The sequence below is a fragment of the Eucyclogobius newberryi genome, unplaced genomic scaffold (assembly GCF_026437365.1).
Source record: "Eucyclogobius newberryi isolate DKJ021-1_F unplaced genomic scaffold, fEucNew1.0.hap1 SCAF_8, whole genome shotgun sequence".
Classification (NCBI taxonomy): domain Eukaryota; kingdom Metazoa; phylum Chordata; class Actinopteri; order Gobiiformes; family Gobiidae; genus Eucyclogobius; species Eucyclogobius newberryi.
The window spans coordinates 17916412-17930806 of NW_027316500.1; the positions used below are offsets into that span (position 1 = coordinate 17916412).

General features: G+C 38.5%; 2 protein-coding genes across 2 annotated transcripts in view; both read left to right on the forward strand.

Moving 5' to 3' along the window:
* The first annotated feature begins 5318 nt into the window (after window positions 1-5318).
* LOC140351061 (SLC35A4 upstream open reading frame protein-like) lies at window positions 5319-6786 on the forward strand. Its single transcript, XM_072436710.1, has 3 exons — window positions 5319-5383; window positions 5713-5811; window positions 5892-6786. The coding sequence occupies exons 1-3, from the start codon at window positions 5369-5371 to the stop codon at window positions 6087-6089; spliced, it is 312 nt and encodes a 103-aa protein (XP_072292811.1). The 5' UTR covers window positions 5319-5368; the 3' UTR covers window positions 6090-6786.
* Window positions 6787-7279: 493 nt separating this feature from the next.
* srbd1 (S1 RNA binding domain 1) overlaps window positions 7280-14395 on the forward strand; it is a 28660-nt gene continuing 21544 nt past the window's right edge. The window contains exons 1-9 of the mRNA XM_072436945.1: window positions 7280-7713; window positions 8600-9029; window positions 9099-9323; window positions 9414-9580; window positions 10316-10433; window positions 10655-10793; window positions 10880-10976; window positions 11054-11240; window positions 14200-14303. Of these exons, the coding sequence (XP_072293046.1) occupies window positions 7646-7713; window positions 8600-9029; window positions 9099-9323; window positions 9414-9580; window positions 10316-10433; window positions 10655-10793; window positions 10880-10976; window positions 11054-11240; window positions 14200-14303 (1535 nt within the window). The 5' untranslated portion in view covers window positions 7280-7645. The remainder of the gene's footprint in view (window positions 7714-8599; window positions 9030-9098; window positions 9324-9413; window positions 9581-10315; window positions 10434-10654; window positions 10794-10879; window positions 10977-11053; window positions 11241-14199; window positions 14304-14395) is intronic.

Sequence of the window (14395 nt, forward strand, 5' to 3'; positions counted from 1 at the left end):
CGCTTGTCCGGGGCTGGGTCATGGGGGCAGCAGTCTAAGCAGGGTCTTCCAGACTTCCCCCCCAGACACTTCCTCCAGCTCCTCCGGGGGGATCCTGAGGCGTTCCCAGGCCAGCCGAGAGACATACTCCCTCCAGCGTGTCCTGGGTCTTCCTTGGGGCCTCTTCCCCAGGGAGGCGCCCAGGAGGCATCCGGAACAGTTGCCCGAGCCACCTCAGCTGGCTCCTCTCGACGTGGAGGAGCAGCAGCTCTACTCCGAGCTCCTCCTGTGTGACTGAACTTCTCACCATCTCTAAGGGAGCGCCCAGTCCCCTGTGGAGAAATCTCATTTCGACCGCTTGTATCCGAGATCTTGTTCTTTTGGTCATTACCCAAAGCTCATGACCATAGGTGAGGGTAGGAACGTAGATTGACCGTTAAATCAAGAGCTTTATCTTTCGACTCCTTCTTCACCACAACAGACCAATGCAGCGCCTGCATCACTGCGGCCGCTGCACAGATCTGACTGCCTTCCCTCACTCGTCAATAAGACCCAGAGATACTTGAACTCCTCCACTTGGGGCAAGGACTCCCCACCCATCCAGGATTTCAAATGTATAACTGGCAGTGCTCCCTACACAAGTAAATTATCTTAAAGCTAAAATATCAACTACCGGTAATCTCCTGAGAAACCAATATTGATCGAAAACCACATCAGAGTTGGGTCTTTTGCATCATGAATGAACCTCAGCTAACCATGTTAAGCATAATTTTTTCTGCTATTTTTCTGTTTTTTAACACATTAGTTCAAGTCAACATCATGGTAAATGTGTATAGACCCATGGCCAAACCCAGTACTAGATTACCACCAGGTGATGAGGGCAAGCATTTTGATCTCTGACAGATACACAACAGCAGGTATTGATTGGAAATAGTGTTGTCACAATACTAAAATGTGTAATTCAATTTAAATACTGAAGAATTCTTACTCAATACCAATTTTGATACCACAACTACCTGACTGCCTGTCCCACCTGTGCTGTGTCTCACTTACATGCTCGAGTTTGTCCCTCCTGCGCAGCCACACACTGGCCGAGTAGTCCTGCTGCTGCACTGCTGAGATGATGGAGCTGACAGGAGTGGAGGTCCCCAACCCTAATCCCAGGACTTTGTGGTCTAGAGCCACCTGAGCATGGGATACACGTACCGCCATAATGCTGCAGTCAGGATGTACTTCAAAGATGTTTGTTGCTCTTCCCTCAAGAAAAATAAGTTTGAAAACATAGATGTAAATGTTTAATACTTTTTTCTGAGCATCTCTGAAAGTAAATGTAAGTCATTACCTTTATCTGGAAATACACTAATCATAACAAAAAGATGCATTTGCTCAAATTATGCTCGGTTGCATTCTTTTGAAACAGCGGCATCATAAATAATCCATTGTACAATTTTCTTCCCCTCTGCTGAGACTTGAGTTATGTCCTGAAGCTAAGAGACAGCTGTAGAACTTGAAAACATAATACAATCCACAGACAGGCTCTGGAAAAAAAGGATGCAAGCTGTTAAAAAAGTATGATTTTAGATTAGATCCGAGCCCTCAGACCAGGGAGACCACTGATAGTGACAGAGGACTTCCCCAGCCAGTGTGAGTGTGTGTGAGACCAGCAGGGAGGTGAGGCTGGAGAATGGGAGGAGAGAGAAAGATGTAGAAGGAGAGAGAGCTAATGCAGGCGTGGAAGCAGTAGTAGAGGGAAGACCCTGTTTAAAACGCACACTGTTGAGCCACTCTAATAATACTTTAAAGCGTCACATCATTTCACATGGAACAGGCCAGGAAGTAAGATCTGATTTATTGCATCTTTGTACAGCAAAGAGGCTTTATGGTTCACTGGGAACACTGCCAACTGCAAAAGCAAAAATATAATGTCCATCACTTCAAGTAAAATGTGTGTGTGTAGAATAGCAATTGAAAGGTGTGTCAATCTTCAATGTCCACATTGAAGAAAAGGTAATATGGTATAGTTATAAGTTAATATAATTATATAATTTCCCAACATTAAATACAAAATAAATGACTAAAAGTTTTGTTTGGTATACTGTAAACAAGAGAACCTTGTTTGCCCCACAAAGGGGGAATTCTAGTGTTGCAATGCACAATTCAAGCAGTAGAACGGAGGCAAGATAACAAAAATCAAGATAACTAACACTGACACTAACACTGCGACAAGTTGGCCACTGTCCAGGGTGTACCCCGCCTAAGGCCCGAAGTCACTGGGATAGGCTCCTGTCACCCGCGACCCCGAAAGGGAACAAGCGGTAGAAAATGGATGGATGGATGCAAGATAACTAACAATAAAAATAATCTTAAATCTAACATAGACCGTGCAGATAGAGCAAAAACATAAGGCTAAATATAAGACATTGTTATGTACAATAAGTGGCTCTGACTATGATTATATACAGCACATTAAATGGACAAGATTAAATGGCAGGTAAAGTGACTTCAGTGAATTGTACCAGTGATAATTCACATTCTATTACAGTATTGCACATGATTACTAACAAGTGGGTGACACATGTATAGGGCTAATTGTAAGCAGCATTCCTTCAACTGTGAAGAGCAACAGACACTTCATATGAAGCTCTGATTAACCAAAGTCATGTACTCGTTCCCATTATTTACTATGTAAATCCATGTTTCATTCTCCATTCATTTTTGGCCTGTCTCAGAGAATAGTATCCATACATGCAATGCACACACGGTGTGCCTCGAGGCAGAGTGGTGCAGTGAGGCTGCAGTGCCCCTCTGACTCCACCTGGAGAGGTTCCCAGTGCTAAAGAAGCAACAGAGCCTAACAACTCTCATTGGATTTTGGCTGAGAAGTATACAACCATCTTTCCCTGATGTATGTGTATACAGCATATAAAAGCATATATAGCATATAATATATTTACACAGTAGTAACTACAACATGTGACCACCAAAGCGGCACACAGCTAATTAGTGGCACAAAGCCAGTAGCTCTCAGATATGCAAAGAATCAGTTTAATTGTGCACCCCAGTGATCTTTTCTCCACATATTACAGTTCACAAGGAACAGCTACAAACACCACACCTCATTATGCTTGTCACTAATATTCATCAGTATACAATAAGTAAAATGGTTGTAATCCAGTGTTCTGGTTAAGAAGACACAAACAGCCCTTAAAATAATGTATTCATACAGTTTAAGCGCCAACAGGGCTCTGAGTACAGCCTGTGTTCAGTCTGCCAAGTGATTCATCTAGGAAAAATGGGACATGGTCATTAATAATACACAAAATGAACAGTCATGAAAAGAAGTGCTGAGTCAATTGTATTTGTAAATTACATTTTTGTGATATTTCACAATAAATAGCCCCATAAGCATTTCTTGATCCATATCCAACTGTTTTGCAGAGCACTGTCAATGTATCCAACAGGGAAGGGCACACAGAATACTGAGCAGCCAACAATAAGATTAAAGATGCTTCACTGAATAGAGGGCCAATATACATTATGGAAGATTTGAATACAAAGAGAGCATAAACCATACAAAAATCATATTCATACTTAATAAAACAGAGCACAATCAATATAAGCCAAATAAATGTATGACTTTGCAGGTTAATCACAAGGCAGTGCAGCCAAGCACAGCAGAGGAAAAAGCCAGCTGCAGCAGCTCCTCAGGCCAAGAACACTATGAGCTAATTTTTTAGTTCTTTAGATCTGACTTGGATCCACATAACCACAGCCATTTTACACCGAGTCCATTCCTCAACTCAACCTTCTCTTTTCTGCACCTACAGCATTTAAAGTACACAAATCATAAAACATAAACAAACAATCTTATCCCTATTCTGCAAGCAATATGGGAATATAAAGAAAAAAAGACATTGGAATATTTAGGTTGGTCGAGTCATTTCTTATCAGTGCCATAAATCAAGTTCAAGACATAATACTTTAACTAACATTTTCTCTTACATATCACCAACATTTTCATTGAAAGGAGTAATGTTTTATCATAATAACATTTTGTAGTCAGAAACTCTCTTCTTTGCAGACAAAACTCCCCGAAGTCTAAATATGCATTAGTCCAAAAACACTCACTGTAATGACTGCGCCTAAGACTTTGTGACCTTTTCTTGCTGTGGCATCCAAAATTATTTGTCAGCCAAGTGCACAACACTAAAATCAATAATGATAAACAGCAGAAGAGGAGGCACACTTTATCTCCATGTATAAGTCTGTTGCACCCAAAGCCTGCAGGAAGAGAGGGGGGGACGGTTCTGTGCCTATTGTCCTCTTTCACCAACTCGTAACAAGATTTAATTCCTCTAATAAAAGGATTACCAACTTGAAGTGTAGAAGAGTAAGAAAGAAAAAAATAAATAGTTCTTACATTTGAAATCTGAAGACAATTCCTGATCATTGTCTAATTAAAAGCCTTCTTGTCATAAATAGACAGGACAAAGTAATGGAAGTGACAATTATGTCAAAATAGTATTGTTTTTAATTTAAGTATGCCTATGACTTGTTGAGGCTTTTGACGTATTTGGTACTTTTGGTTTATCATATGTATGTGTGTTAAATAGGCTTATGTAATAATGAATAAATACTAAAGCCTTATATAAAAAATTGCCTTTTAAAATGTTATTCAGTCAGAATATTCAAAATCACGTAATGGAACTAATGTTTTTTAAGTCTCAAATTATGACTCAAAATGTTATTACTTTGAGCTTAAAAGTATAATTTGTTGTATGTACGTGATATCTCTGTAGATAAAATGAAAAGCTATTGTGCAGTCTAAACCTTATAATCTCCTATTAAATAGACCAATAATGTAAATCACAATTGTAAATGTCTGCATACCATGTTCTGATGTCATGGTACATTATATGCTTTTCATTTGCCAAAACCACATTGATTTGTCATATTTTGTGACATTCTGTGGTTAAGCCCAGTTTTTCAGTAGATGTCTCAAAATAGAGTGCATTTTTATTTTTTTACAAAAATGCAAAAGGCTTTAATAGAATGTATAATATAGCATACCTCTGCACAGACCTCTTTCTTTGAGCGTTTCAAAGTCTGATGGCGCATGCACTGCTGGCTGGCTCGGATCTCTGACAACAATTCTGTAGGATTCTTGCTATTTTCTCATTATTTACCACAAAGGCCAAAAGGGTCAACTGTACCTACCAATCTATTGCATGCTGCACTGAGCATGAACCTGGAGAAAACAATATTTACGGAATATAACCACGTGTCTACGACGTTTATGGAGGTTAGTAAGTTGTTGTCCAGTAGAGGGCGCCATCCTCCATCTCTCGAGCGGAAGAAGAAGCAGAGTTTTGGGCTGAGCTGAACCACCATGTCAAGAGACAAGGTCGGGTCCAAAACTTTTACTATTTATGTATCATTCTGCAGACCCAGGCCAGTGTAGACATTGTGGACGTGTTATCAGCTTTTTAAACTCATGCTAAGACTCGATGCTTATGGAAAATAATACCAGAGCACATATTATTAAAATAGGCTAGGCTAACTGCTACTATTATGACTGTTATTATGAAATATGCTAATATATCAGTAACAACATGAGTAACAGTGTACTAATCAATTATTTTTAATAGTTATCATAAGGCAACCCGCATATGTCGGTTAGAATCACGAAGTATATTTTAGAGTCTTAACTATGACCATTGTTTTCACTTGCAGGACCCCCTGAGCCAACTCAAAGATCTGGTGGACCTCAAAGACCAACTTGAGGACATCCAGAGGCGAGTGGAGGATGAGATTCAAATTGGTGTTCCTCCTGTAAGATAGTTATAAAGCAGTGCATTATTACTGTTTCCTTTTGTCCCCGGCTCTTATACGTTTTGTTCTTTTATATTTAGGGAGGCAGTTTCCTCGCCTCTCCTTTCCTCAAGGGCTTCATGGCTGGGTACATCATTGCCAGATTACGCTCCCCTGCGTTGGTTGGTGTTGCTATTGGAGCATGTACTGGAATCTATGCTGCACAGAACTACAAAGTCCCAAATATTGAGAGCACCATCAAAGACTACATGGGAAAGGTGAAAGGTGGACGTAAATAACTTGCCCAACTACTGCTTTCTGCCTTTTCTCCCAAAAACACACAGATTCTCTCTTTGAATAGTTTTTGTACTTTGTACTGCAAGATTTGCACTTAAATGGTCAATATTGTTATCAGCATGTTAAATTATTTTTGTAGAGATATTATAAACATGTTTATCTATTAGCTTAAAGGAATTCTCAATCATTTTACTGCAAAAGAGAAGTATATTTTTTGCCAAAATCTCAGAATTATGCTGCTGAATGGTAATTGCATCAAATCAGGGATTTGTTCGAGCAATATACTGTATTTAATTGTGCCTTTAAAAAATGGGACTTGGTGTTATCATCTCATCTTCTGTGCAGCAGGTCCTGTTGGGAACATCTGTCTATTTTATGCTGGAAATGTTGTCAGTGCACTTTAAATGCTAATTATAGAGTTCAGTATCAGTTTTAGTTAAATCAAATTTAATTTCCTCTCTGTTGGTTTACATTTTTCACTTTAAAGTAAGGTACAGGGTACTACTATCTTATTACATTTTGTTTGTCTTCACAAATTTCTTTCAGTTTGATCTGACTGAAATTGTACATTTGTTCACAAAAATGTTTGCTGCCCTCTACACTCACACTGTGCCAGCTCATCCTTGTGTAAGCATTTAAATGCATGCCTTATTTGTGTTTGGTTTGATTTTAAATAAAAAGGCATATTTCATACATTAATGCAATGTTGTGTATTGTTTATGAGTCATGAGAGCGATTTATTTATTCATTTTAAAATAAATGGATTATTACACAATGTTTCCTCATTTTCACCTTCCAAGAATGTCTATATCTATATCTGCTGGAGCATTTGCACTGACTGGCTTCCTTTAGTTGAGTTGTTGCAGGAAGAGGTGTTTCACTCATTTATTTGATACCGGACATAGTTCTAAAAATAATTGCTAAACAAGTATAACTAGTACAATCCTGTGTGAAGGAAAGGAAAAGTCCATGAGGGCAGCTTCACAAAGTTTATCAAGCGTAATATTAGCGTCAGAAAAGTTACAATATCAAGCTAATCAATTCCATCTTCTGATATTGTGAAGTAATTGCCAATAATAACAAAAGATACAGCTCATAGGATTTGTAATATACAACATAACCATAATAATGATGATATAATATATTTGGCGCTGATGAGGCGGAATTGGTTTGAACGGTTTTGGACGGCGCTGATTGGCTGAGCGCGTGGTGTTGCAGGAAGCAGCTACTTTCGCATGTTGCTATCATCAGCTGAAGCTACTGCTGTTTGACATTTGGCACTTATAACTCAGTGTAGCTAATCTAACTTAAATAGCATGATCCAAACAATATTACGACAAGGTAGATTTGAATATATTGTTTAAGACGGTAAAGAGATAATATAATTCTCTGCCTCATTGTCACATGATGAATCACGTTAGCCGAAACTAAAATGCTAAGTTTTTAAGACCTGACATTGCAATTTGGCAAGTTTTTGATGACATTCATGCTTGCCTTTAATCACATTAGTATATGAGTTTTCCCCCAAGTGATTTCTTACTATTGGGAAGCTGAAAAGATGACGCAAAGACCCAGAAGAACAACCACTGCTAAAACTGTGGAGTATAAAGAGCTAGACTCCGATCTGTAAGTGACAACACAACACAATACATTTACATTCTTTTGTAGAGTTAGCTGGAAAAGCGACACTGATGTTGTTGGACTTATAGGAGAGTGGGCACAAGGTTTTGAAGTTATACAGTATATATTAATAGGTGATACCTAATACAGACAAAGGATGTTAGAGGACCTTTCCCCATTCCAAAGATATAATATCCATGAAAAGACCCCGTAAAATACATCTAAATGAAGACATTCTCAATTTCAGAATGGAGACAATATTGAAGTAGAACAATTAAACTGTGATTAATCACAGAATATCACAAAATAAATAATTGCTCATGAAAACAATTGATGACATATCAATTGTTTAGAGACATTCCCATTTGTATTTAACAATATTTATGTATTTAATATTGGATCGTGATCGCAAAATCAAAATCCTGATTTTGAGGTTTTACTGGACAAATACTCACTGAAATGTTGACCCTACAGTAGTTTTTTCATGGTATCTACAGATGTATTACACACTTTACCTCAAATTGTATATATTTTTTGAAGTTTAAATACAATGTCATGCCATTTAAAAAAAAAATATAATAATATAATATAGAAAAATTAACTAACAACACTGAACATTTTAAATTGTTTATTTTTATGTTATAAATTCTTAAGTCCATTATTATTTAGATCTGATGTCAGTTGAAAATGTATTATGGTGTACTTCACTTTGTCAGCTCAATAACGGAATTCTGATGACATAGCATTCTAAACGCCCTATAAGAGCACAAAATGAAAGATTTATACTTTTAGTGGAAAGAAAATACACAGATTTTATTACACTCAAGCATTTGTCATACTCGCACATCAAGTTGAACTACAACACTGAAATCTATACACACTTAACTTTCAGATCCTTCTCTCAAACCATGAGCAGTGAAGAGGAGAACGAAGATTGGATGCCTTCGAGGCAAAAATCAAATGCTCCCCGTAAACCTGCTGGCACAAAAGCCATTTCAAAGGAATCCAAAGCCCCTAAAGTTCCCAAAGAACCGAAGCCAAAGGTACCTAAAGAACCGAAGCCAAAGGTACCTAAAGAACCGAAGCCAAAGGTACCCAAAGAACCGAAGCCAAGGGCACCCAGAAAACCTCCTGCGAAACGCAAACTGGACATTCCCGAGGCTAGTCAGGATCTTGTAGCCCCTGAGTTACTTCATTCAAAAAGGGCAAGAATTGGTCCTGAAAAATCTAATACTACTGTCCAGTATCAAAATGAAGAGGCAACAGCTGACGGCCTCAACGAGAAGTCAGATGAACCTGGGCCAAGCAGAATGAAGCAAGAAGTAAGCTTTTCCTTACACAATATAATGGAAGAGTGTCATTACCGGTTACATTGAATGTTTGTTTTGTAGCGACTGTCATTCACTGTGTCGGAAGCTCATCCGGACAACAGATGGGTAAAGGATGGGCCATCATCTCTGGGCTATTCTGTAAAGAAAGAGGAACAAGAGGATTTCACATTTGAAGATCCTTGTACAATGAAGCAGACAAGTAGCCAACAACTTCCAAGGACTTTACGATCGCCATTGGCCAAGTCTTTGAGAAATGAGCTCAACATGAACTGGGACCTGATAGAGGTTTTTTTACACAATATATTCAGCCTTTTTACTCTCACCCCATAATTTTAGAAAATGGATACATAATGAATATTCTTTGTTTCATCACAGGTTTTGTCGACCCTCACCGGAGTGGAGCAGTGGGTTTCTGTGAATATTGTGACACTGCTGCAGGAGGAGAACACCGTGCCTTTTATGGTCCGCTATCGCAAAGACATGATTAATCACATGGACGCTGATGGAGTTCGGGATGTACACTTGGTGTATGAGGACTTATGGTGAGAAAGTATAATGTATTTTTTAACTAAAAGAATTTTCCCATACACTTAACAGTTTTTATGCACCGTGTATTCTGACATTTCTGACTTTGAACTTAATATGCTTCATACTAAGGTTTATTTTCAGTGCATGTTTTTTTTTTTTACAGCATATTTGTATAACACAACATTATGACCCAAAGGAAAGTGGAAATGATCTATAATAATAATAATGATAATGATAATGATAATAATAAATGAAATTCAGATAAGTTCTACGTTGTTTGAGAACCTTCCACTAGATGGTGCTAGACGTCCAGAGTTTAGTAACATACTGTTTAAACCAGGGGTGTCCAATATTTTTCACTGAGGGCCGCATTTTGAAACTTATACTGAGCAAAGGACCACAAACAACCCGACAACGTAACATTTTTTGAATGTCAAAGTGAATAATTAGAAATTTTCCATTTTGACATTGTTTCGATGAGCCTCCACACCTTTTAATAAGGTTTGATATAACATCAAAATACTTGAATTTTCCAAATTTTACAGGAAAAAGTACTACTTTTTGTTGTTTGGACCAACTTAGCAGGAAGCCGAAGGGCCAACAAAAATTGGTCTGAGGGCCGCATTTGGCCTCCGAACCGTAGTTTGGACATGCCTGGTTTAAACAATAGTCAATTACAAAGTCATCGTTTTGTTTGGATTAAAGCATTGCTTACATGTTTACAAGCTTTAATTTAATGTTTCTTTTAGTGCTTTAGCTAAGAAGACTCAGTCTGTGATTCAGACCCTGAAGAAAGATGGGAATTTGACAGCTGAGCTTGAGCAAAACCTAAGAAACTGTAGGTCTGCAGAGGAACTGGATCATGTGGTAAGACATTTACTTTGTGGATAAACCATTCCATTAAACATGCCATTAAACTGCCATTAACAGATGTTAATTTAAGTTTAAAGCTTTGGTTTACACATTACACCATTAACACCATATTACTCATGTTGCATATTATTCTATTCTGTTATTATAATTTCAGTCTTCACAACAGCCTTTTTTATTTCACTTTATAAAAATACAGTTTTGTTCATGTATTTTAGTATACTCCGTACAAGAAAGGCAGTAAACTGACCAAGGCCCGAAGGGCTAAAGCACTTGGTCTCGAGGATGCTGCCTCTGCCCTTTTGGAAACCCCACACATGTTGTACTTGAATAAGTGGGTTCAACCTGGTACTGAAGGTAAGATTGATTAAGGTGTATTAGTTATGTGTGTGTTATCAATACCAATTACAATTACTTTTTTCTATTTTTTAATCATATGCCAGGCCTTTCAACTATTGAAGAAGTAGCCACTGGTATTGAGCATATATTGGCTGATATGATTGCCAAAGACCCTGACACTTTAACCTTTGTGAAACATTTGTAAGAATACACCAGGGCAAATTCAGTTTATTGTATTATCTTCTCTCACCCTAAAATTGGAATATTTTGTTTTACAGGTGTGAGAACAGCCACATCACTATCCAGTCTGCTGTGTCTAAATCAGCATTAAAGGATAAAGAGCAAGAGAAAAAAGCCCCAACTCATTCCAAACCTGGGTTACATCAAAACAAAAAGCAAGACATTGAGAAATTCAGACTTTATTTTGACTTCACCTGCGCCATTCACCGCATCCAGCCTCACCAGGTAATTATGTAGACATGGTGTAAACTATTTATTTTAAATGTGAGATGCAAAACATTTCTAAACATAGACTAATGGGATCTCTAAAGTAATGATCACCTGTCTTAAAGAGTTGGCTTGTCTAAAGGTAATCAGACAATAAGCTAACTCTAATAAACTCTTAAATCAATTAAACCATAATGTACGCAGGTTCGTGCGTACATTATGGTCTACGTTTAATTATCAAAACCATGACACTTCATGAGCGCTTTTGTTTCCCTTGTTCTCTTAGTTCAGTCAAATGACCAAAAATTAAATAATATAGCTATACATATGCTTTTTGATCCTTTGGGACAAATACAATAGGAGTCCTTCAGTACACTGAACTTATTTAACTTCGAAACTTGTATGTGGCCAAACAAATCTGTACTTCTTGTTCTGCATCGTCCCAATGCATGCCTCTTCTGAATGTTGGTCATGTCATGTGCAGTTAGGCTGCTCTGTGCCTTCATACTTACCCCTCCTGTGCCTTGCGTGGCCTCGTGTGCGCCTGTAGTGACTGGTGGGTTACTCAGAGTTTGTCCCAGGCTTCTTGTGTCACCACAGCTTCCATCACCAGCCGCCTCTCTGCCACACCACACTCTTTGGCTGCGTGCTCTGGCCTGCAGTCCTCCTAATACATACACGCAGACTTGGGCGCACGCACACATTTACCCTGCAAGTCCCCTCGTTCTCTCCTCTTAACATATGTGACATGTCCCCTGCCGACATGCCATTGGATTAGGAGGCTTTGATTGACAGACGCTCTCTTGTAGTGACAGCCTCTGCTGTTGGGCCCACAGGCAGCTGGAAGGAGGGGGAAAGGGGGGCGGTGAGTGCTGGTGAATGACGTTGAGTTGTGTCCATTACTTCTCTCTCTCATACTTGGTCCCAATCTGACTAAACTGTAGCCCTTCTTGCACACCACACCTCCCCTAACCCCTCTCTTCAATGCAAGACATTTAATTCGATGACTCGCCTTTGTCACGGAGCGTTAATCCACAGGCTGCTGTGACCCTGCTAGCTGTCACATTCCGGCTAAAACAAACCTTTTCGAGCCATCAACTTGGCAGGAAGAAGTGCAGGTGGGAGATGTGTTTTGACAGGAGACTTGTGTGGGAGCACTCAGTAGTCTATTTTATTAAGCCCCAGTTACTGATTTGGCTTCAAAATACACATTGTTTATATAGATGTATGAAGATATATAAAACTGTTATGTTCTTGAGGACTTCGGAGCACACAATTGACCCAGTGAAGAGTGTCTAAAGGAATAATTTCCATCTTCACATAACTAAATGGAATTAAATGTTTTGACATTTATATGTCCTAAAGGATTAACTATAGGCTAATTTGTTATTTTCTGATTGCAATCTGCCAGAGTAGATTCAAAGAATTTTCAAGCTTCTAGCAACAAAAAAGCGGTTATGCCATAATACATTTGTTAATCATGAAGCAGGAGATTTTTAATTTGACTTGCTTTGTGTTGTAATTGTAGTTTAGCACATTCTATTCCCCTAATTTGATCTCTGCTACACACCATCACTTTACTTGTCAAAATTGATTGCACATATTAGTCCAAAAAGGATAATGTGATATTTTAAAGATTTATTTATTTATGTGAAATTTAAGTTGTTTACATACATAATGTTTTATCACTGATTGAATGAATGTTTCAGTAAATGTCTTCTTGTTGTGAATTGTGTGCATTTCATGTGGTTTGGGTGATAGGCGTGTAGATGAAAACATTCTTCCAAACAGAGTCTGAGACGGCCAAAGAGAAAGATTGGCCTGGCTGGCACACTGCCCTGGCTCTGGGGCTAAAGGAAATGTGATGGAGCATCTGTGAAAGACTGTCTGCTCTCATCAGAGGTTTGGCTGGTACAGCTTACCTGTCACTCCTGCCTCATCTATATCATGACCACACACCTTTTACCCCTTCTCATGGTGTTTGTGTTCGGATCACCTTGTGTCTCGTGCCATTGACTCATCTTGAGCAGAAACTGAGGAATACACAAGTGCTAATGCAGGTTCATAATGCCAATAATGAAATGAATATGAAGCCATTGTATAGGATGTATGTCTGCTTGTATATTTTAAACATTTTGACATGCAGGGTGCACTTCAAACTATTTTTTTTTCTGCAGTTCTCTTTTTGGAATCACTATATTTGTAATTATTTAACATCTAAGTTTTCTCTAGTGATAAAATGTGTGCCATTATATTTGTTTTATCAACTGTTTTGGCCTATTTTCACCAGTCCAAAAGTGAAAGTCTAAGTCGGTTACTACTGGGGCCAGTAGTAACTGACTTAGAAATTCCGCTCCAATGTTACAATCTGGGTACTAACTTTAGTCAGTGGCATGTTGGACTTGTTTATAGTTTGATGGAAATGGTTTGAGAAATATCATCACAGTCACTGTGTGCGCCTGAGGCTGAAACATGCCAAAAGAAACAAATCCAACTTAAATCATAATCCAGGCGATGCTGCTGCTTTAATTCTGCCCTGTGCCATTAGCAGTGTTTTACATTTTGTTTGTCGCTAGTTTGTTGTTGTTGTTATGGTTGCTGCCACACTTGTGGGTGTTGGTGGGGTACACCTCACGGTCTCTGTGCTGAAGGTGGGATTGTGGGGCATTTGTCAGCTCTCTTCTTCCGCTTGGGCTCCAGATTGACATCTTGTCCGTGGCTCTGTTCTGTGTTGGGCTAAAGGTTCCCTCATGAAAAGGTCAGGCACTTACTAGTCTTTGCATAACAGACTGTAACAGGGCCTTTGAGGCAGCCCAGAATAAAGCACGACAAATTTCCATCAATGATTTAATTTTAGTGAATGGACAATTTTTTTTGTTACATAGTTTTCAACTGTATGAAGATTGTTACGGCTATTTGAAGATATTTTAATTGATTTGTATTGACAATCATACTATTTGAATTTTCTCATATTTAGACTTTGGCCATAAATCGAGGGGAGAGTCTGAAGATTTTGACCGTGAAGGTGAACATCCCTGACAGAGTGAAGACTGACTTTACCATGTGGTGCATTAACAACAGGTTAGATCCATAGTGCACATTTAGATAAATTACTTACAAAGGAAAAAAACAACAAAATGTATTAATAAGTAATACTCAGTTACAATGATTTG